General features: G+C 51.7%; 1 protein-coding gene across 1 annotated transcript in view; it reads left to right on the forward strand.

The window, feature by feature from the left end:
* Nucleotides 1-22,575, forward strand: part of CFAP65 (cilia and flagella associated protein 65) — a gene marked incomplete at both ends in the record, with an annotated part of 29,318 nt that overhangs the window by 2,203 nt on the left and 4,540 nt on the right. The window contains 27 exons of the mRNA XM_084288608.1: nucleotides 1,014-1,213; nucleotides 1,886-2,031; nucleotides 2,706-2,928; nucleotides 3,269-3,534; nucleotides 3,976-4,176; nucleotides 4,561-4,923; nucleotides 5,439-5,576; nucleotides 6,119-6,364; nucleotides 6,738-6,962; nucleotides 7,638-7,790; nucleotides 8,348-8,513; nucleotides 9,178-9,306; nucleotides 9,986-10,211; nucleotides 10,490-10,618; nucleotides 10,843-11,019; nucleotides 11,368-11,434; nucleotides 14,843-14,953; nucleotides 15,717-15,908; nucleotides 16,632-16,790; nucleotides 17,261-17,404; nucleotides 17,853-17,969; nucleotides 18,322-18,459; nucleotides 19,025-19,090; nucleotides 19,685-19,899; nucleotides 20,539-20,679; nucleotides 21,159-21,455; nucleotides 22,089-22,226. Of these exons, the coding sequence (XP_084144734.1) occupies nucleotides 1,014-1,213; nucleotides 1,886-2,031; nucleotides 2,706-2,928; nucleotides 3,269-3,534; nucleotides 3,976-4,176; nucleotides 4,561-4,923; nucleotides 5,439-5,576; nucleotides 6,119-6,364; nucleotides 6,738-6,962; nucleotides 7,638-7,790; nucleotides 8,348-8,513; nucleotides 9,178-9,306; nucleotides 9,986-10,211; nucleotides 10,490-10,618; nucleotides 10,843-11,019; nucleotides 11,368-11,434; nucleotides 14,843-14,953; nucleotides 15,717-15,908; nucleotides 16,632-16,790; nucleotides 17,261-17,404; nucleotides 17,853-17,969; nucleotides 18,322-18,459; nucleotides 19,025-19,090; nucleotides 19,685-19,899; nucleotides 20,539-20,679; nucleotides 21,159-21,455; nucleotides 22,089-22,226 (4,773 nt within the window). The remainder of the gene's footprint in view (nucleotides 1-1,013; nucleotides 1,214-1,885; nucleotides 2,032-2,705; nucleotides 2,929-3,268; nucleotides 3,535-3,975; nucleotides 4,177-4,560; nucleotides 4,924-5,438; nucleotides 5,577-6,118; nucleotides 6,365-6,737; nucleotides 6,963-7,637; nucleotides 7,791-8,347; nucleotides 8,514-9,177; nucleotides 9,307-9,985; nucleotides 10,212-10,489; nucleotides 10,619-10,842; nucleotides 11,020-11,367; nucleotides 11,435-14,842; nucleotides 14,954-15,716; nucleotides 15,909-16,631; nucleotides 16,791-17,260; nucleotides 17,405-17,852; nucleotides 17,970-18,321; nucleotides 18,460-19,024; nucleotides 19,091-19,684; nucleotides 19,900-20,538; nucleotides 20,680-21,158; nucleotides 21,456-22,088; nucleotides 22,227-22,575) is intronic.

Here is a 22,575-nt window from a genome sequence, read left to right on the forward strand (position 1 = left end):
ATGGGAGTGTGGATTGGGTCTTGCTGTGGGCACATCTTGGCATTTCTCATCTCTCTGATTCCAGCGTGCTCTGGGAACCGTTCACGCGCAGGAAATAGTCAGTGACCAGCAAGTGTCCCACAGAGAACATCCCATGTCCACAGGAAGGGCCTGGGCTTCTGCTGAATCAAAGGCAGCATGCCCACAAAAGCTGGGAGAGATGAAGAACCAGCTGGAAGCATTTTAGTCTTGCTGTGACTTGGCCTCTAAGCAGTGGCAGGATTCTGTGGTTTGGAGTCATCCTTTAGGAGCAAAGATGCTCCCAGCTAGCAGGGACTGTCTTGTTTTAATTGCAGCAGTTTTATAAAGGGGAAAGCAGAGGAGAGGTTTGCAGGTAAGAAGGAGGTGTACTTCAAACCATTTGCAGTGAGTGACAGTGAGAGCAAAATACCTTTTACTAGCTGAAAAACAGCCTGTGCTCCCCAAAATATTCAGTTGATCTGGGGTAGAGGATAGGGATGGTGAGCAGCACACTGCTCAGAAGCAGTATAATAGAAAAGCCGATGCTACACGGTCATGTTCTTTGCACAAATCAAACAAGCTGAGCGAGCTTGCTCCGGAGAAGAACTGGATGAGGTGTTAGGAAAAGAGTTCAGTCCTCTCCTCTCACCTGTGCATATAACAGAGGAACAAATGCTCCTTTGGAATTAAGTAGCAGCCAACGTAGGTCCAGGAAGAGCATGTGCTTCATTCCGGAGCTGATTTGTGTGCTGTCACATGGTGAGGCTGAGAGATTTTTTGGCCATTAATAAAGTCTTAGGATGTAACAGCAAAGATTAATTAAAGCGTAAACACAGCATTTGCAGGCATTAGAGACAAATTCCTTCCCAGCATCACAAATTTGGCCAGATGCACGAGGGGTTCTGACGTTCAGCATCGGTTGCTTAACATCCTAAGTGAGCAACCCCCTGGGAAAGGCACGATTGCACTGGCAGCAAAGGTTTCATTCATCTCCAAACGTCTCTCTTTGCTAGTGATCTCATCACCGTGTTTGCCTGGGAGACACCCAGCCCTTTCTACATGATCCCTGCCCACGGCATGCTGTCTGCAGGCGAGGAGTGCCCCATCAAGGTGGTCTTCCAGCCCAAGGTGGCTGTGCTGTGTGACGTGGCAGCAACCTGCTGGTTTGGAGGTGAAGAGAAGCAAAAGAGGACTCTCCAGCTAAAAGCCCGGGGTGAGTCATTTGTGCAAGTGGTGCTCAAAGTAACGAGTGTTATCCCTAACCACAAAACAGCATTCCACGGGGATGCATTTGAGGCTTGAGCCCTAGGTGGCTCACCCGCTGATGAGCAAACGAAGCCTGTGGTTTGAGAGTGAAATTCTCTAATATGCTGTTGAGAGCTTGGAAGTGACAAGAAGAGACAACAGAGTCTAACGTGCCCTGTGGCATGCTTTGGCCAAGCTGACGTTTCTGCTCCCTGCTTAAAGCAGCAGATGGGAAGAAACGAGATGAGTTTGCTGGTGGAACAGAAAAACCTCCAGGAACTCCTGGTCTTCCTGCACTCGGTTTCTCATGGCTGTCTTTGCCAGCTGGAGAGACAGAGGGATGTTCTGAAGCTTTCAGGATGCGAGCAGGCTATAATCTGGAATAACCACGATGGTTTCATTAACGAGCCGGTGCCTGAAGTGCCTTATATGGCCACTGACAAAGAAAAGATGGGGCTCTGTTTGGTAAACTGAGGTCGGAAGGGAGCTGATTCGGTTTAAAGCAGGGCCAGCTTTGAAGGCGGATCCAACCTCAGAGTTATCTGAGGTTAATTAGAGGCTCGTCTAATTGAGAGTTGAGTGTCCAAGGGCGGAGATTCCACCACGCTCTCTTAATGCAGTGCATTATCTTCTTTAACAGCCAAATACCCCTACCTGCGGGTGAATGTGCTGGGGGAACAGTGTGAAGGTGTAAAGCCTGGGAAGTTTCGGGACGTGCTGTGCTTTGGATCCGTGCCAGTGGGCACTACGGTGGAGAAGCGTGTAGAAATCTTCAACTTGTCTGTGGTATGTGGAGAGGGAGACTGCTTCTTGTAAGAGGTTGACGTGCTGGCGCGTTTCCCTGGGGGATGTGGTTTTGGGAATATCCCTTAATGTTGTGAAAATAGCCCAAGTGGGAGTCTGAACAAAGCAGAAATGAGGAACCTTCCACTGCCAACAAGGCCGTTCACCCTTGCCCTCTGCCTTCCAGCTACGGCACTGGTAACTCATCCATTTGCAGCCTGCTTCTCACTGCTCTTGGTGCAGATCAGGCAGCCGCTCTGGTCCTTCCTGCAGCTCTCCTGCTCACGCTGGACATGCCCATCAGTCCCGTGTGGCAGCCTCAAATTGGTCTGCACGTGTCCGAGGCAGCTGATGGGTCTTCAGTGGGCTGCAGCCTGGTGAACTGCTCTGAGTCCAATGGGCTGCGTTTGAGAACCTTGTCTGTGTGCCAGCTCAGCCTGCTACAGACCCCTTAAAAGCTGGCTGCACTGACTGCTGACATGGGAGGCAGCAGTGCTGGGTCTTCAAAAGACTCTGGGACTTAGGAGTGGCAAAATCATTTTGTAATCATTTGTTATACTGGCATTCATTCTGCAGTAGTGGCCAGCATACCCAGGTAAGGATCAGGACCTTCTTTCAGGGGCAAGAGGAAGGAGTTAGGGCATCACTCTGGAGTTAGGGCTCTTCTCTGCTTGCAGGTTGATGCACCGTGTAGGATAGAAAGAGCAAAAGACCCTCTGCTCCAAGACCACGTCTTCTCCTGCGATGTGTCCCACAGTGTTGTGCCTGCCAAAGGGAAGCTGGTCTTGTGCATCCGATTTCAGCCACGGACAGTGGGAGAGCACAGCACCGATTATTTCACCGTCATGTCGGCTGGATGCCTCCAGCAGGCGGTTCTGAAGGTGGTTGGCTCATGTAAAGGTATCACAGTGAAATCCTTCCACGGTCCTCTCTGCCTTCCTCTCAGCCCTGTAGGGAAAGGGCTAGTGCCTGGAGAAGGACGAGGGACTGTCACAGCCCTCAGACTTACCTTCTGCTGCCATCCAGGCTGCCCCTGGTGCACTCTTTGAAGTTTAGATTTGCTGGAGACAGATGTGAAGTTGTTGGCAGTGAATATCCAGCTGTGTGCTAGGACTGGTGGGCTTGCTAATGAGATCACTCGAGGTTGGGAAGATCAGTTAGGTGCAGCAGTGGTTTGTGACACGCTGATAGGAAGGAGATGCGACAGGTCCAGGATCTGTCTTGCGTGTTTTCGTTCTAGGTCCTTTGGTGTCCTTGCACCAATCCTCTGTGGACTTCGACTGGATCAATCTTGGGGAAAGTTCGATGCAGATCCTGAAAATCAGCAACATCTCCGATGTCCCTGCATGCTACCAGTTTGATATTGATGGCAGGGGGAGTGTCTTCTCTCTGGATCACCCCTGCGGAGTCCTGGAGGGCACGACGACACGAGCACTGAAGGTGACCTTCCGACCTACTCACCCCATCAGCTATCACCGCCGAGTGGTGTGCCTCGTCCACCACCAGGTACGAGAGGCAAAGGGTGGTATCGGTGCTCTGACAGCTCAGAGGGCTTCTCTGGTGTCACCCACCAGGGCTGGCCTCTCTCAGTGAGCATTCCCTGGCAGTCTATTCCCACTGCATTTACAACGATGCCCGTCCTGGGCTCGTGCTCTGCAGGACCTGCAGGAGCAGAGTTTCATGCCCACTTAAGTGTCCGAGTGAAATTTTGCTGCACAGCTGTGCACGGAGTGCCTTCAGCATTCCTTCCACTTGCCTCAAAGTTCGTGGGTCACATCAAGACAGAAAGTAACCAACAGTCAGACTCAACAGAGCAGACTCTAGGGCTTTCCCAAGCATGCTTTTGGGATTGAGGTGCTAGGCTAGTGTAACGTACAAAGCAATCACAGAACGGCAGCTTATTTCTTACAAACCTTTCCAGTGTTTTTGTGTTGTTTTTTTTTCCAGGAACCCTTGTATGTGGACTTCTTTGGTACCTGCCATTCAGACACAGCTAAGCCAGCCATCCTCCAGGCAAGACATCTCTCCTGGTTTCGGACCAACATGGTGAGGGGGCTGACCTTCTATCCCCCCGATATCCTGAGTGCGATGCTGAAGGACGGGATGTTGCAGATGGATGAAAAAAGAGCCCTCATGCTGCCTCCTGAGGTACGGGTTGCCCTCCCTGAAGCCTAAGATGCCCCAGTGCTGTTCCCTGCAGAGGCTGGGCTTCTGTTGCACAGATCGAGAAGGACTTGCAGGTGCCACCCTGACCTCCTTAGCAGCTCTGCTGGTGACGTTCCCAGCACACACTAACAATATCTGCGTTGGTTGGGTTTAACTCAATCACGGGGGCACCTTTTGCCATGTGCAGCTTTGGAGTGAGGATTGGCTGCAGATGGGAGCATCCTTAAAGCCTTTCTGCTGTCCTGGGAGCTGTTACCCAAGGGCATTTTGCACGTTGTTTTGCTCACGAAGGCAGTCAGGACTCTAGTGCCTTGTCTCCCACGGGCACATTTACCCTGCTCTCACTGAGACCTTTCCATCCTGCAGATCCCTCCGGACAAGCCCCCCGAGGAATACGTTGAAGCCAGCTCCATGGCTGAGTATTTCTGTGATGGCACAAGCAGCGACCTGGCCCTGTTTCCCCCCCACGTTAGCGTCAGCCCCAGGGAGTACGATTTTGGTTGCTGTGTGCCGCTCCACCAGGTAGAACCTCTTCCTCTCTGCGTGACCAACCACACCAAAGGAAAGATCACTGTTGCCTGGACTCCAAGCCATGGCAGTGCCTTCCAGGTGACACCCGAAATCTGTGACATCCCGCCTCTGAAGTCTTCAGCCTTCCGCGTCCTCTTCCAGCCCACTCAGCTCAACAGCCTTTATGCGGCAGAGCTGGAAGGCTTCGCCTTCTACAAGGTTAGTAGAAATTGCTAGGACCAGTTAATCAAGAGGAATTAGGAATGAGCAAGAGACTTTGCAGGCTAAAAGGCCTTTTGGGGAGTTAAAATTCAAATGGAGCCTTTCATGCTGAATTTGGCAAACCTGCATCCTTTCTAAGATCCTCTGGCCACTGCCGTGATACACTGGTGGGTTAATATTTCTCCTTCATCTGCGTCCTGGCAGAAATAAGTCAGCAAAACAAGCCATAGCTCATGCATATAGACAGCAGTGATTACTCTTTTTGTGTGGTGAATGTGAAGTAACGCACACTTTGCTGAAGGAGAACTTGCTGTGAATAACTGAACCGCTACTGTGGGCGGCAGTCTGCAAAAGGGTGGGTGTTGAGGCCTGGGTGATGGGCAGCAAACAGCTCCTCAGGCCCAGGGGTGTCAGTGAAACAACCTGCTGCCTGTGGTGGTACTTGCACGCGTAGGCACCTTGCCATGCTTCCCTCCTACGTGCCCTCAGCTCTGTCTCTGCTGTGCCTGCAGGTTCTGAGGCAGTACAGCAACATCGAGGAGGATGCCACCATCTGCCCACCCTGGTGCCTGACTGTCAGGCTGAGGGCGCACACCTTCGAAGCAGAACGGGAGCACTTCATCCCTCAGTACGTCCTTGACGTCCCCAAGGTGCGTGGCTGGTTGATGGACTTAGACCCCACTCAGGTGCCTCAGACACTCTGCACGCACTTACACAAGTGGAGAGCAGCTCACAGAGCCCGTGCTTTTGGAAGAGAAGTGGCTTGCAAGGTGGCGTGGAAGTTTTCCTGTCTCTTGTCGATGTATGTGTAGCACAATAAAGTATTGATTCTGTGAGGTCAATGGAGCAAATTCCAGCCTGTTGGATTGCTGTACATGCAGAGATTGCAGGTCCCAGCAAGGAGCTCACTTTTTGGAACAGAAAGCCTTGCATAATGGGAAGTATATTCATTAATCACATGCGTGTATGAAAGGTGAGAATTGCTGTGGGAAGGGAAAAGACCATACACTGTGTACCCTTGGGTGATTTGCTTCATTTCCTTGAAGAGAAGCAGTTACAGAATTCTCCACAGGTTCAGGATGGTGCTTATTGAAACCTGGGATTCAATTAAAAACAAACAAACAAACAACTTGTTCTTTAAGCTGGCTTTATAAGCCTCATGCAAACAACCCTTTTTGCTTTTTTCTCCTAGACTTTTCCTCCCGTGGCTTCTGACACTGACACCTACTGCAGTGTGCTGCTCTCCAACACGGGCACCTCCCTGATAACCTTCAGCGTGAACCACACTGCTTGCCCCTCTGTTTTGGTCAAGCCCCACTCAGGACACATCATTCCAGGAGGCCACCAGATTTTCTTTCTCTCCACTCACCCAGTTAGCACAACCCCGCAGCAGCACGTCCTGCCCTTGCAGCTGAACTCCTGTCCTGGATACACCAAGGTAGGGAGAGGGAAGTAGAAGCTGGTGAGAAAGGTTTCTTCTGTTACATCTCCTAATGGCTAGTTTGGATTTTTCTCTTTGGAAATAGGAATGAAAGAACACTTTCAGCATTTCAGGTGGCAATCCACATTGCATACAGAAGATGCTTGCCATGCCAGACATGCTGAACCCCTTGTTCCCTTGGGTCTCTGTCTCCTGTAATGCACTACACTGTGCTCAGGGACCTCCTTGGCAGCCCAGTTCAGAGTCCTTCCTGTCCTCCTTCAGCCCCAGTTTGTTCTTGCTTCCTTCTTGGCAGGAGCCACATCTTTGCGAGGTCCATCCAGAAGTCAGCCGAGACCTCTGGTCTGATACTTTCCTCCGAATTCCACAGGAGATTGCCATCAGGAGCTGTGCGGAGTCCCTTCTCTTGCTCTTAGAAGGTGATGGGAATCTCTACTTCAAGCCCATCTATGTAGGGACCTCCTCCACCCGCGTGTACACCATAAAGAACTGCACGAGGCTGCCCATGGCCTTCACATGGAAGATCCAGCAGTCTGACAGCAAGGTCCTCTCTGTCAGGCCAGCCACAGGCTTCCTCCAGCCCTGTGAAGCCATGGTAAGTTCAGGTTCTACCAAAACCTTATTTTGCTGTCTGCAGTACAGCTGTGGAGTGTTTAGAGCAGAAATACGAGGGCTGCGGATCATTTGGTCATTAATGCCAAGCTGGGAGGGTATCCCCTTGTCAGTGTCTTAGCTTGGGTTGCCAGCCAAAATCTGCAGTTGTGCAGCTTCCCATGACCTGGATTTGCCCAGACGTGATGACATCCTCCTTGACTACAAGACCAAATGAGTTTTAAACAGGGACTAGATAATGATAATGAGTTTGAAACAAGGACTCCAGATGGGTCTGGGTAACCACACAACACCAACTGCATTTGGCACCTGGATACATTAATAGATGGAGGACAAATGAGAGCACAGGCGAGTTCATTATGTTCTTCTGCTGTTCTTCTACCTGCACACTCAGTTTCTAAACCTTTACTGCTTTTTCTGAGTACTTTTTGAGAGTAGTGAGGATGAACAGATCTCCAAGGGCTGATTTTAAATATCCAAATATGAGCCTTTGACACAGGCAGAGGTGATGGAGGACTGAAGTGTGTCCAGTGCTCTGTAGATCACTAGGATAACTGCAGTGGAGGAAGGGGCTCTGCACTGAATTCAGCCATTGTGTATAGGATTGGCTCTGGTCTGGAGCTCCTGGAAGCTCTCTCCTTCCCTCTTGTCATTCCAGGCTCAGGAATGGACTTTTACTCCTGACAAGGTGACCAAGTACCTCCTGCGAGCTGTGGTGTTCGTGAGCTGGAAAAGCCCAGCCCCTGTGTCTCCCAAAAGCGTGCATTATACCTTACGGATTGTTGGGGAGGGAGCACTGGGCACCATCAGGGTAAGGAACTGGGACCCACTGGGTAGCAGGAGTGGGACTGGGTTGGGGTAGTCCACAGATCTGTGTGGCTGCCTTAATTTTCAGGCAGGTTTCCTAAGGAACCAGAGCTAAATAAAAGAATGCTTTGTAAGTCACTTCCCAGTGACATCGGACAGTTGGATAGAAAGATCTTAGAGATATTTAGTCACTGTAAATTACATGCAAGTGGATTGTCAGCTAAAAGAGAGGAGGGCTTTTGGTGCAGTCATGGAGGGGCTGGCAGACAGAGACACGCTGGCAACCTTTGTGCCAAGTGCAGCTGGCCAGCTAGTGTCCTCACAGCCCCTAGCATGTCGCATCCTACCCAGCCAGCCCAAATAACACTAGGAGAAAGCCTTTGGAGTCCCTTGCAGCCCTGTTCCAGCCTCTCCTAGGGCATGCGAGGCCCTACACAGAGTAGGGAGCTCTTCACACTGCGTGTTTTGTGCCAAGGGATCAGCACGGTGGCGAATTGAGCAGTGCCTGCACTTTTTCACTCTGTGTAACAGTCACCTTCGCATGCTGGGCTTGTGTTCCAGGTACAGAAGGAGCACCTGGACCTTGGAAATATTCTGGTTGGTGACCTGCAAAGCTGCAGCATCGTGCTGCTGAATGATGGGATCTGTTCTCTGAAGTTCATCCTCAGCGTGGAACAGCTGATCACCAGGCCTTGTGACCCTGAGGAAGTCCGCAGCGATCCACTGGGTACTGTAGAGAATTAGCTTGGAATGGGGCCGTGGTCTTCTCCTCTTTTCTGCAAAATCACACTAGCATGAACGCAGAGGTCGGGCTGCTGTCATGTTAACTTTGCAAAGCCTTTCTCAGGAAACATACACACCTTCCCGTCCCCATCGCTGACTTGATCAAAAATATCTGTGTTGGCTTCTTGCTCCAAGTTAATTTTATCTGTGTGTGTGTGTGCATAATTCTGAGTAAAATCAAAGCAGCAGTGCTGGTTCTACATATACTAAGGCCTGAAGAAAATGTTTTTCATGGGCTATTACATTTTAAAGATCCGATTTGGAGTACATATAGTTAAGTTGGCTAGAATAAGTGAGAAGAAATGCTGGGAGACTCGTTGGAGGGATGCGGAGACCAGGCACAGAAGTCAGAGGGAGCTATGCCACCTAGCGCAGCCCTGGGAAGATGGCAGGTGCTGGGGCTTGCCCTGCGCAAAGGACGTGAGGGTGCTTCTGCACGGAGGTGTACGGGAGGGCAGAGGGCAGTTCTGGAAATAACACAGGCAGGGTGTGCACGGTCACTCACCCTGTGTGTGAGTGTGGTTTGCATCTTATGTTTGCTGAATACATGTGCGGTGTAAGAGACACCAGTGGTACCAAGAGCTCACGCCACCTCTTTTCTCCCACAGCTTTGGAGCTGGAGCCCTCCAGAGGGACGATCCCCGCGAGGTCAAAGGCTTTTGTGAGAGTATCGGTCAGGCCAGCCCGTCGGCTGCATTACACCTGGTCAATCAAATATAATATTTGCACCTCCACAGGTAAGAGATGGGTGTTTGGGGGAAATGGGAGAAATTCACTCCCTCCCAGCCAAGCAGACTGTGCCACAACAGGCTGATGTATCCTGAAATATATTCCGAGAGCTTCATGCAACCAGTCCTATGTAGCAGAGGTCCTTTTTACAGGTCTGGATTGGTCCATATATGAGGCAAAATGTGCTAGAACTAGAAAGGCATGGAGAGTGGCAGCAGGGGTATTCAGAGGTGAGGAGCAGTATCTGTACAAGCAGAGAGCAGTTAGACAAGGAGTTTTCACCTTGGAGAATAAAAAATGGCAATGCCACATGGATGGTACAGAGAAAACAGGATTAAAAAACAAAACAAAACAAAACAAAACTATTTTTTATTTGTTTTCTTCCCAGTGTGCAAAGAAGGGGTGCTTGGTAAAGTGATTGGGCTGCAGGCTTAAATCTAAAAAGTCTGGAGTTGCATAGAACTAAACTGTGGAAGTACCCTGTCGACAAGGACCATATTCATAGACTTTAGGTGATTTCTGAAAGCAGAATTTAAGTTATGGCTGGAAGTCGGTGGTTCAGAGGTTTTCAAAAGCTGCCAAAGAAAAGACTGTGTGCAAGTTCTGTGCTTTCTTTGGCCCGGGTTAGGGTGTCTCTCCAGTCTGCTGTTGCAGACAGCTGCCCCTTAGTGGTGTTTCTCTCCCAAGCTCCGGAGCTTGCAAGCACGAAAGAAGAGCCACAACCCCTCTGCCGCGTAGAAGCAGCAGGTGTCTACCCAGCCTTCTGCGTCGCAGATGCCTGTTCAGCAGGGAGTGCTAGCGGCGTCAGCAGGTTGTACCTCTGGAGGCTTTTCTCCCTGGACAAATTGAATGGCTACTTGGAACAAGACCCAGTTCCCAGCGAGCTCACCTACAGAGTTCCTACAAGGCACAGGTGAGATGGCCCAGAGGAGCTCTCGGTTGCTAGCACAAGCCCTACAGAGATGCTGTGGCTGTGGGGCTGTTTGGCAGTGTCCTGCTGCGTGGCTCTCTGTTATTTTACTCTAGCCCCTGCAGGCAGGTCCACTTCTCTGCTTACCCTCCCCAGAGAGGAGCAGCACAGACAATAATTAAATTTCAAGGGGACTCTAGAAGTCTCTGCTCAACCTCTTGCTCAAAGCAGGGATCTCAATTTCATCTTTTTTTTTTTTTTTTTTTCTCTCCTGGAATCAGCACGTGCTTGATCCCTCCAGTGTACACTCCTTTCGTGGTGGATTTCAACTTCGGGGCTGCCCCGATAGGCTCAGAGCCTACCCTGGTGGTGCTCCTGCTGCTGAACAAGGGCGTGATGCCCGTGGAGTGGTAAGCGGTGCCTGCTGGAGCTCAGGGGTCTCTCTGGGGATATGGAAATGCTCACAGGGGCCGTGAGATGTCTGAATATCAACGGGGTGGATTTTATTGGTGTAGCTTGTGTTGTGGGGCTGTGGGTGAGCTCGTTGGCGGGTCTGGTGGGGGGAAGCCTGACTGAACGCATGGACCGTGGCCCTGGGCAAGCTGTCTGTCCTTGTTGCTGACTGGGTCCCTAGGGCCTTCCTCTTTCCTTCTGATCAGAAGATGGAGATGGAACACTGGGCGGAGGACGCTGAGCTCAGCCCCCGTGAGCTGCACCAGATGAGAATTCAGGATAACCAGCTCTTCACCGTTTCTCCAAAGTCAGGGAAGCTTCTTCCAGGACAAGAGGAATGTGTCCAGCTCTCACACAGGTGATGGCAACTGTCTGTACTTCAGGGACACATCCTGCATGACAGGACAGCAGAATCCCCTTTTTTCCATACTGGCTCCTTTCCCTTCACATGCCACTTGCCCACTTTCACATGGTTTTGGCCTAGAAACTCAGGTTCCTAAATTGGTGCGTGACTAAAATCAACATTGCATCACTTTTTCCCACCCAAGCACAACTCTCCCGCTCCCTCTCTCCACGGCCCTTACGCAACAGTGACTCTTTAGCAGGGAAATGAGTTGTCTCTAATGTACTGTGTGACCCCGATTCGATCACCATGGACACAAGGTTGGTGGCTAATGGTTTTTCTCTTTTCTCCTCGTGCTGCTAGACATGATTTCATTGGCACCGATCACCTCCCAGTCCTGCTGAAGGCTTCCTATGGCCATGAGATTCTGGTAAGGCAGCAGCTATCTCCTGCTCCTGTTTGCAGAACAGCAGGTGGGGACCGAATGACACTTTATTTTTTCCCTGAAGCTACGTGGCAGGAAGAAGGCTCTGGCCTTCCCCTGGAGCCTGCACTGACACAGGGCCGAGCAGAGACATAAAAACTGCACCCTGACAATGCTGTGGTTTCAGCACCGTGTGCTGGGGCAGTGCATTGGCAAAACGGCCCTTGGGTGTAGGAAACCATCTGCTGGTTTCCCCAGAGCACAGGTTGCAAGAGGATGTGTGGACGTGTATATATGTATACATATATATAAATTACATACACATATATATTTTTTAATATAGTCTTAACCTGTATATTCTATCGGTGGTGTTAATACAGAACGGCTTCCTCCTCCAAACGAAGCCCAAAGCAGCCCTCCTGGGTCTTACCATCCCTGTGTGTTTTCCACACTCAGCTGTAACTCCCGGACAGGATCTCTTTGTTTCTCGCCCTCATTTCATCTGCTGCACAGCGAGTTCTTCCGTGCAGTGATCCCGGAGTTTAGCTGTGCAGCCCGTCCTGCTTCTCTCGGATGCCGTTTTCCTGATGCTCCCCAGCTCTCTCCTCTCTTCAGAACCCCTTGGGAGGTGCTTTTCTCCCCACGTACCACCTGCAGTGGCTGCTGTCTGGGCACACGCGCTGGCACAGGGCTGGCAGAGCATCCTCCAGCTCTGGAGGCACGGAGGCAGCTGCTCCCACTGGCCCAGAAGGTGCTCCCCGCATCCCCGCTTGGTCCTCCCCCTTCTTTCTCCTTGCCAATAGCCGAGGCGCTTCCTACTCATTCTTCCTGCTTCGCTGCTTGCTAAAGCATCCCCGAGCCGATCCGCTGTGTGTTTTCCCTGGGCATTTCCTCAGGCCTGGAACTAATTTGCCTCCCTCTCTCAGACTGTCAGTTAGAGTCAAAGTCACCCTGTGCTCTGCCGGGCACAGCTCATGCCCGGCTGAGCCTTGCTGTCTGTCTCTGAAGTTTCCTATGAGACCATTGTGTTCGCACATCTCTTTTATTTTTCTTTTCTTTCAGGACTGTTGTCAGCTGAAAATCCAGCCCTTTGACCAAGCTGTTCAAACAGTGGCTTAACTGTGCCTTCTCTCAAAGCCCTTGGACGGGCTCTCTGTGCTCTGCCTGCCTGGCACAATCCTGAGAGTGGCAGCCAGCGTTTCACCAGCTGGCCAGGGAGGGATAAGGCTTTGGAGTACCAGAAGCCTATAGGGCACACACCTTCCCTGGCGTGCTTTCAGTCCTTACAGCCATGGCATGAAGAGGTGGTGGAGATCACCGTAGCGGTGCTCGCTTGCCAGGGCTGTAGCAATCCTCACCTGGGAACTGAGTGAAACTTGCAGAATATATGCTGATCTTAAGGGAAGTAAATGCTGTAATGACAGCCTAAAAATTAAGTTTGGGGAAGGGTTTGGGAAGCAACAATAAGCAAAGATGGAGACTGTCAGACTATGGTAATGTCTGGTCTTTCTGTCGAAACCCAAATTGCCTGTGATGTGAGCCAGCTGAACACTGATGCATGTTTTTTTTTGGGGGTGGTCCAAAGTCACCTCTGCGATGGCTTTACACGCACGGGCAGTTTAACCTCCCACTCTGCTTCCCCAGCAGAGGGTCTGCTGCTTCTTCAGGAGTCCCCATCACTGCTCCCCCCCTCCTTTCAGTCCTGTGGCGACTGGGTTTGTAGGTGCTCCGAAGGAATCAGACTGATTTCCCACAGGCAATTTCTTCTGGCTGCAGGACGAAGTTTCTGTGGGACTTGTTTGTCACCCAATTCCTTCCCCAGGAGGGAAACAGGGCCCCAAGCTGCCTCGTGCTCTCGTGGCTCATCCTTTGCCTCATCTCCTTAGCCTGCCTGTAGCAGTGCAGCTGTGACCTTGTTCTCAGAGCTCAGGGACAGTTTGGCTGGGCACAATCTGCAGCCCTCAGCACTTTTAGTAGGAAGGGCCCAGCTGGCTGCAGGTGCTGCAGGGCTGTAGGCTGCTTCCCAGAGCTTGCTGGAGGGAAGGGCTGGATCTCAGGGAGAAGTGCTCTCCGGGAGGGGAACCGATTGCAGCAGCTCTTCACGTTTCTCCGTTTGTTTCCCTGTAATAACAGTCCTCTAATTGTCGCATCTAAGGAAACTGATGATGGTTTTTCCTCAGCAGTTTTGGTCTGGGGGAATCAAAGGCAGCCTTTTGACACAGGTAGTGTGAGTGGGTGGTTCACTCCCAAAGCTCGGGAAGGTTCCTGGCCCTTTTTCCCTTGCAATTTGAAAGTGCCAGCTATTGTCCTTCTGTTATTTGCACTGTATCTGGCTTGCCGAGGCCCTTAGAAGCTGAACACTCATGTAGTGCTTTGAAAAGATGAAAGAATGAAATCCCATGCGGGACTTTGTTAGCGTTGTGTTTCTAGTCCTCTCTCCCCCATCGCTTTGCTTATGGAGCCGAACTGGAAGGGGTTCTTTTGAAGAAATCAGCACTCCCTGCTGTGTTTAAACAGCTGATATGGTATCTCCTTCAGGTGTCTGTCCAAGGCATCCACCCAGCATCACAAATGTCTTCTCCATCTTCTGTGTATGCGCTTGAAAAGTAGGCATGTCCTGGGCTTGGCTAATTGCGTACTGCAGTGACTTCGCTCCCTTTATGCACGCAGAGGCATTATTAGCTCTGTGACTGCTTTGCAGCCTCTGTCTCTAGGCAGCAGATGGCTCAGGGGTGCTTTGGGGTGATCCTGCTGGAAATCGTGCACCGTGACTCATCTCCAGCCCGTGTGCGGTCTTCTCAAAATACAGACTCCTGTGTCTCTGCCTTTCCATGAAACAGCTCTTGCAAATCCCTCTGCTTGGCTTGATGGGGTGGCTGCTCTGCTAACAGGTTACTGTTAATCATTACTTGATCACCTGAAATTCAGCTGGCATCGTCTTGCAGCCTTTGGACCCGGTTATACACAGTCTTGGAGCAGCACGTTCTGCAGAGGGAGGACATCCAGATGGTCCCTTCCAAGAGGAGGTCCTTACTTAGCTAAAATTCTGGCTTAGGATTTAATGGCCAAAGGGTTTGGATGTCACAGCTGCACAGTCTACCACGTACACTTTCATTCATGAAGAATTTCTAGTAATTACTTGCAAGGAGAAGCACTGAAGCTGGTGCCTGATATAGAAGGGAGAAAGGCACTGTGTTGCTGACGCAAGATGCCAACCTCCCAGAGGAAAGCCAACAGCTGAGCAGGCTCTCCATCTCCTTGCCCCCATCTTAGGACTCACTGTCGTGGTATTACCGAATTTCAAGCTGTAAATGTGTTGCTCTCAGTTTGCCAAGTCCTTCCGAGCCCTTGTGTGGTTGTTAGCGATGGGGCCAAGGCTTTATGAGACAGTGACCATGTTTCTTCCTGCTGCAGCTGAACTTCAGAGGTGTGACGGTGAAGCAGGACCAGCGGTACGTTCATTTTGCATCCACTAAGCACCTCTTCACACCCGTCGCGATTGGGACTTCCTACCCCCCGACACAGGTGAGCATCCTGGGGCCAAACCCAGCAGCAGGCAGAGGGAACGAGCTAGCAGGTTACTGTGCCCAAAGGAGCAGCAGGGGCTGAAGCATTTCCCAGGAAACAGGGTGGTCTCCACAGGGCAGCACCACAGCAAAACTCTGCACCTAGTAGTAGGCAGAGCCTGGAAATCGGTGCCAGGAGCTTGTAGGGAAAGTACCTCTCGTCACCTCCAGCTCTATGGGATTTGGCATTTACTCTAGCCAGAATGCACGTGAGGTGTGTTGGGCTCTTCCCCTGTTCTCTTGCGTTGTAGCTAGGTGAAGACTTGTCTAGCTGCTCCAGGCACTCTGGGAATGAATGCTAATTAGTTTCTTAGTAAATTAATTGAACTTCCTTAAACACTTATTCAGCAAGAAGAGGTAGCTTTGATTCCGTTCTGCCTAATTTACTTGGAAAATGAACAAGTCTGAACTGAATTAAGATCACTTTAACAAGGGTGTTTCTGCATTTCAAGTAATCCACTTTACAGTGATCCCTTTAGCTAATTTGTATTAATTTTCTCCTAGCCTGAACTCACAGGGAGCCACATGGAGAGGCACTGTAGTCATTCGTGTACCTGCGTGGTGATAAACCTCTTAGAGTCTCGGGGATAACTCCTGACACTATGAGGTCTCCTCGTGCTTAGGAGACAAGCTGGCTAATTACTCGTGGTTATCAGAGTCCCCCGGGGAAGTGTTGACTACTTTTACTTGTGCAGGGTGTAACGAGCTATGATTCCCTCCAGGTTTATGAACTCTATAATGGTGGCTCCATGCCAGTGCTGTTTGAGGTTCAGCTGGACAGCATCATGAGGATCCAGAAGGACAATTTTCAGCATCCTGTGTTCGTCTGCTTAACTCCCAGAGGAGAAATCCCCCCTGGCACAACCGGTCAGATTGAGTGGATCTTCTCACCGCTGGAAGCCAGAACATACTCGGTAAGGCCCTCCTTGTGACTGCCAGAAATGGCTTCTTTCTGCTATCCTGTGCCAAAATTTCTTTAGATCTTGTATTGATGGCTCCATTCCTCCAAGAAGCAGAATCTGAGAGCAAAGAAATGACTGCTCTGGTCAAGAAACAGAGCAGATCATCTCATAAGTCTCTTCTCCCCAAAGGACACATTTCTTCCACAACCAGAGCCATCCCAGCACATATTTTTCAAGGATCTAATAGTGTCCACGGGGGTATAAAAAGCTCTCTGGAATCAGCCTTTCCTAAGGCCATTGACCTAGGCTGCAGGAGGCAGGCATGGCCAGAGCTGGAGCACAGCTCCACTAATGGTGGTTGCATGAGAGAAAAAGAAAAGAAAAGAAGAAGAAATAAAACAGAAAACAAAGAAAAAATCCAGTTTTTGTTCTGAAAGGGAGTCCCTGCCCATCTCGTACAGGACTTGCTATCTGCCTGCTTGACTGACCTTCCTGGGTTAGCAGGAAAGGCCACCACAGAATCACAGAATCACAGAATTTCTAGGTTGGAAGAGACCTCAAGATCATCGAGTTTGACCAGAGGGGTCAAAGCCTAAAAGAGCAAAGAAACACGGAGTTCTCTTCACCCATGAATGTGGTTTACATAGAGGCAGTCCATTAGCAAGTACGCTGCCCTCTGGCACATCTCTCCCAAATATGACTCTGGTCTTAATGTTTTTATTCTGTCCAAGGCAGGTTGAAGTTCCCATCCACATCCTGGGGGGGCGTTCAGCTCTGATCACCTTCCAGGGAGTAGGCTACGACCCAAATACCACAGGAGAGAAGTCCACGTTCAGCGAAGTCCTGGCTCCTTCTGTCCTCCTGGGTTCTGCCAAACTGACTGTGCCTGGGCAGGTAAGTCCAGGCATGGCGATAGGAGCAATATGATCAGCCCAGAAATGCATGAAAAAGACTGAAATATGCAAGTGGCCCCATCTAGCAGTAGCCTGCATTGCAGAGGAGTCCATGGCAGTGTGGTGGGCAAGATATTCCCTTCCAGCAGGTCACCTAGAGCCTGATCCACTAAAGCTGTTCTGAAAGGTGCCTTCTTTCCAACTTTGGGCAGTTTGTATTGCTGGGAGAAGAGTAAGCTTTTTAAGAGTAAGAGTAAGCTTTTGTTTTTTTGTTTTTTTTTTTACCAGAGGAATGTAGCACTCATTCCAGTTGTTATGGTAAAGGTCACCGGCTAATATATATATATTTTTTTTTCATCATTTTTTTCCTGGACTTTGCTGTACAACCTGAGGATGAAGGTGTGGCTGCCCTTCCCCGCCTGCCATCTCCCTTCCCTGGTGCTCTCCCCGGTTTCACCCTCTTTCCTGCAGGCGGCCACCTTATCACACCACAAGATTTGCTTCGGAAACATCCCAGACTGCAGCAGAGCGTGCCGGCTCGTCTTTCTCAACAACATCTCAGAGAGCAAGGCTGTTGTGTTCGCCTGGAAGATAAACACTGTTAAAGACAGTGGGGTGAGTCGTTTCTTCTTTCTCCTCTGTTCTGCCCAGGGGACAGGGGGTGGATCTCTGTTGTGCCACAAAAAGCCCTGCCTCTCCATTTTCACCCAGACACTGGGAAAACATCCTGGAAACTGGATTTTGTACCAGTTGTTGAAAGGAAAGGGCAGAGAAAAGTGGAGGCAAGGGTAGGATAGGAGGAAAAAAGGCAGGAATTCAGAAAGGGCGTCTGAAGATTTCAGCGAGGGTATGGGAACTTCAAACCAAAGGATGTGATGAGCCTCAGGGCTCCATCCACCAGCAAAGTCTACAGTCACTCCTTGAATATAGCTGCTGTATCCCCCTCATGCCACCTACATTTCAGAAGGGCACAGGGAGAGAAATCTCACCGTTCTGTATTTCCTGCAAGGCGAGGGTGTGCAGCAAGGGCGCGGGACAGAGAAACAAATTTTGTTTTCCCCAGGTGTTGCAGATTGCTCCGGAGCAGGGGGTGATGCAGCCTGGAGAGAGCATCCCCTGCTTCATCACGCTGCAGCCTTTGGGGATCGCTTCCTTGTGCAGCATAGATCTGGTGTGTGAGGTGAGCCCCGGGGGGAAGGTGTGTATTCCCAGACACAAGAAGGCACCGTTTGAACAGAACTGGCTTCCAGTGGGAGCTGGACACTTAAATGTCAGTGAAAAGCAAGTCTGGCTTCTGTAAGACTGGTGGGGGCCCAGCCTTGCAGTGCTGTCCCTCTGGCCAGTACACTGGCCAATTTTCAGGTGTCCTTTGACAGCAGACTGTGTCTTCTCTGTATAAGCCTCCCAATAACACCGTTCTCTCCCCTTCCTGCCACGGGAGGAAGGACTGACAGGCATGAACTTGAGCCAGAGGCTCTGTTGGTTGCAGCTCCTTTCTCGCCCTGCTCCCTCAGCCATGCTTTGCTCCGCAGGTACACAGCCAGGAGGCCCTGCGTCGGCATGAGAGGGAGCTGAGAGAGTGGGAGAGGGAGAAGGAGCGGCAGGCGGTGGAGTTCACCATCACGGAGAAGGACCTCAGGGCTGCGAAGAAGCCCAAGTCACCTGCAGGGGTGAGTGCTGCCAGAATTTTACAACAGCTCGGAAGCAGCAGCCAGGGGTCAACAAGAAATATTCCTGAAGAAAATCCAGGCAGGAGGACGCAGGGCTCTGATCCACTCAGGTTCTCGCAGCCGGTCTGCGGACAGTGGGAAATCTGATTTTGACTTCTAGCCAAGAATCCTCTTGCATTCTCTTTAATGTTGAGAGAGGGGATAGCAGATGTGGAACCTGAAATTAAAATGATTTTTTCCGAATTACCTGACAACCTCTGAGTTTGCTACTGACCATCTGGAATTTGGAAGGGCGTGAGAGGCCTTAGGGAAAACAAAGCCAGTGGCTCTGGGAACTGCTGGTTGGATTTAAAAACGGGGAGAAACACTGGAGTGAAGTGTGTAACTACCTTTAGGAATGGGCACAGTGAAAGCTGGGAGGATGAGATAGATCGCTGGGTTTCAGCTAGGGCAAAGCAAACCCAAATCCTCAAGAAATCCTCAAGGCTTGTTCTGCTCCAAATCTTTCCCTACACTGTGACTTCTCCATTTATTTGTTTATTTCCTTATTTTTTTTTTTTTTAAGAGATCATCAGATTCTGCTGAGACAGAAAATCTCCCTGAGCCCTCAGCTGTGGTCAGGAAATACAAGGTAAGTATTTAAGTAGTGCTTTAGGAAAGTAAGTACTGCTTTAGGAGAGAGGCAGATGCTGGATCTCGCAGCGTGGGAGCCTGGGCAGAGAGCACGGCAGGGTTTGTAGCTTCAAGGCTTTGGGACACAGACTGTTTGGAGGAGCCAGGAGAATCAGACTGTCTGGCTGTGTCCCGTGGGCAGTAACTTTCCATCTGGGGTGAACGGGAAGGGAAACTGGAAGCACGCAGCCATGGCTGGAGAAAAGCGGAAAGGTTTCAAATGAGCAGCAAAGGTGCACCTGGGCAGGGGGGGTGGTTTCAGGGCTGGTTTTGGGTGAACAGGCTGGAGTGCAACAGCCCCGAGGGCCCAGGGGAGATACCCAAAGCCTTGCTGTCGCCTGGGGCTGGTGCTCTGGGCAGCAAGGAGGGGGCAGGCACGGTTCCCAGCGTGGCTCTTTGTGCCTGACCGGGCTGCTGCAGTGCCAAGACCGTCTGAATTCTGCCTCCTGAGCATCACCTGGTGGCTTCTGGGCTCTCCAGTTCTCACACGTACCCCAGCCCACCCGTGGGTAGAGGAGCAATTGAGGTCTTGCTGTTTCTTTCTCTCCAACAGACGCTGCCCCCTATTAAAAACCACCCAGTGCCCAATCTCCCTGCGGGACACTTGGACAGGAGGCTGTTGCTGGACAAAGAAGCCAGCCGGGTGTGGGTCAAACCAGAGCCTCCCAAACCCATCCTTTTACACCTCGCTGTGACAGCCAGGTCCCACTCCACTGAGGACTTCTTCAGGAACTTCCCCTCTGAGTTCCCCAAGTACTTCTTGCCCTGGTAAGAGACCTGTCCTTTTGGCTCAGCATCTCCACCTGAGCCAGGGCTGCCCCGAGCTGATACCCACTGAAATTACCTGGAGCTTTGCTCTGCTCCTCTCCAGTGCCTCAGCATGGGCCGGAGGGGCTTTGCTTTCCCTGATATGAGCTGTCATGGCCTTTTTTTCTCTCCCTCTCTTGAAAGAATAGCCTGGTGTGGTCCAGGTCCTGATACTTAAAGGCCCCAGCATCAGGGCCCTGATACTCATGGGACAAAACCCAGGCTTAAATCCCTGCCAGAGGTGCCAGGCATGGGAAGGGCAGGAGTATTTAACAACGTGTACTCTTTGGAAACCACTGGGCTTGGGAAAGCCTCTGTGGGATGCTGCAGCCACTCGTTGACACTAACGTGAGCCAGGAGCCACTCTTTGGGGTGCTGGGAGGAGAGGCAGCCCATCGGGAGATGCTGCCAGGGCTTAGTCCTCCTCTTCTGTGAGCGTCCTTGCTGCTGTCACGTGCAGCAGCTCTCACGCCTCCCCCAGCACCCTGCGCAGCTCCCTGCTTGCCTGCGGTGCTGCTGCTCAGCCAGGAGGCTGCAGGGCTGCAGGAGCTCGGTTCAGCAGCAGAACCCCCGACGGGACAAATCCCTCTTGCCCTTCAGCCACCTACCCTTGGAGAGCAGGCCTGCGGACGGGGGTCAGGTCAGCGACAGGATGGAGACGGACCCCAAATGGCTCTCCCTGGCTGCTGCCTCCAAACAGGAGCTGCAGATAGTGGCCGACGTGCTGACGGGGGTCCTCAGGTGCGTGTCCCTTCACACTCGCCCCATTCGGAGCCCCTGTCCCCCAGGTGTGTGCGTGCAGCACGGGCTAACCCCACGGGATCTGTGCACTGACACTGCTCCAAAACTGAGGACGCAGCTTGCCTAAAGCTGCCCCGGGGTCTGTGAATCCTGGGGTGGCAGCCAAAGGCAGGGTTTTGCTCCCCAGCTCTCTGCGCAGTGCTCGGTGTCACTGCCCTGAACCACGCTGCTCTGCCTGCTGTGGTCTTGCCTTGCCAGCAGGCAGCACCCTGCAAACGGGCAGCACTGGGGTTTGCCTGTTCTGTTTGTCAGCTGCAGACATCTAAATAAAAAATACCGGGGAAGCAGCAGTAGTTTCTTTAGCTCAAGCCATTGATACCAGCCAAGGTTTTCCCTCTGACTTGTTACTTGCAGTGATCCCCTGGGGTCACTCGGATACCTCATTTTCTGGGACTCACCCCTTATTTTCTTCCTCCCAGTGGCCTCTTGGAGAACACCCAGTTCCAAGACGCAGCGAAGAGATGTTTGGATGAACCCATCCCGTATTTCTCCCAGTTCCGTTGTAAGGAATCAGCAGAGGCACAGGACGGGGGACAGTGCACCACGGCCCCATCCAGGGGCTCTGCTTCCCCGGATCTTTACACTGAGGAGAATGGAGAGAGGGAAGAAATGAAGCAAGAATCTTCTCCCAGCAAGGAATTTCTGGAGTCCTGGGAGAGGCTGAGTGAGGTTTTTCACCACGAGCAGTTGAGGGAGCAGAAAGAAATGCTTAGCAGGTGAGGACAAACTCACACGGAAGAGATTGAAGTTGCACTGCCTGGCCAGAAACCCATTTCTCCATCTGCCCTGTAGCCTTTTGGGGTATTCTGTGTGCTCTGTGGGGACACCCATCCTAGCCCACCCTCCCACCCCTCTCCCAAGCGCAGTCTGAACCGTGCAGGCTTGCTGCGTCCTGGTGCAGAGCACGGGGCAGCACCAGGATGCTGGCTCTGCGTGACGTCTGCTTTACACCTGGATGCTTCTGGCTACGTTGGACGTCAGCAGGCAGCGTGTGCCTACCTCGCCTTTTATTTTTACTGCAGTATTTCATCACGTATTTACTGCGGCTACACCCTGGCACGCTGCTGCGGGCCATGAGCACATCCACAGACACTAACTACAACCCAGCTTGGAGGGGAAAAAAAAAAACAGTAAAACTGCTGTTACCCTGCTCCGATCAAGGTCAGGGCTGGGTGCCAGCTGGTGGCAGTTCTGGGAGAAGGGTCAGCACCCGAATGCTCAAGGCTGTGGATCATTGTGCAGGAAGCAGCCTGTGCTCTTCTGCTGTGCCTGGGGGGAGCCACAGCAAGCAGCCTTCCTTATCGGCTCTCTGATAACCATCCTCTCTGCCTGTACTCTTGTCCCTCCAGGCATCCAGCCTTTGGGACCCTGGCGGAGCTGGTGCTGGAGAACACTCTGCAGAACATCCTGATGGAAGCCAGCCGTGGGGAGGTGGTGCTGACAGCCCGGCCCAGGGTCATCGCGCTGCCCCCCAGCCCTTTCCGAAGGTAGCAGAGCGTTTCTGTTCTCTGCCGGGGGCCAGGAACTGGGTTTGGCCAGGCCTGGGGATAAGGACAGGGAGGGTCGTTGAATGGAGGTGTCATCTCCAGAGCTGCTGAAGTCTTGTCCAGACGGAGAGTGGATGTTCCCTGTGATCCCTCGGGGAGGGATGGCTGTCTGGGGGGAGGCAGCAGCAGGCTGCACTCTCCCCACTCCAAAGGCAATCTCTTTTCCTTCAGGATCACTGATCCAACACCCCGAAACTCAAGGACTTAGACATGATACAACGCGCTGCTCGAGCCCTGCAGGCATGCCTGGTGCCTGCACCCTTCCTCCCACCCCTGTGAACCCCAGAGC

The sequence above is a fragment of the Netta rufina genome (genome assembly GCF_964035555.1).
Source record: "Netta rufina genome assembly, chromosome: 6".
In the NCBI taxonomy this organism is placed as follows: domain Eukaryota; kingdom Metazoa; phylum Chordata; class Aves; order Anseriformes; family Anatidae; genus Netta; species Netta rufina.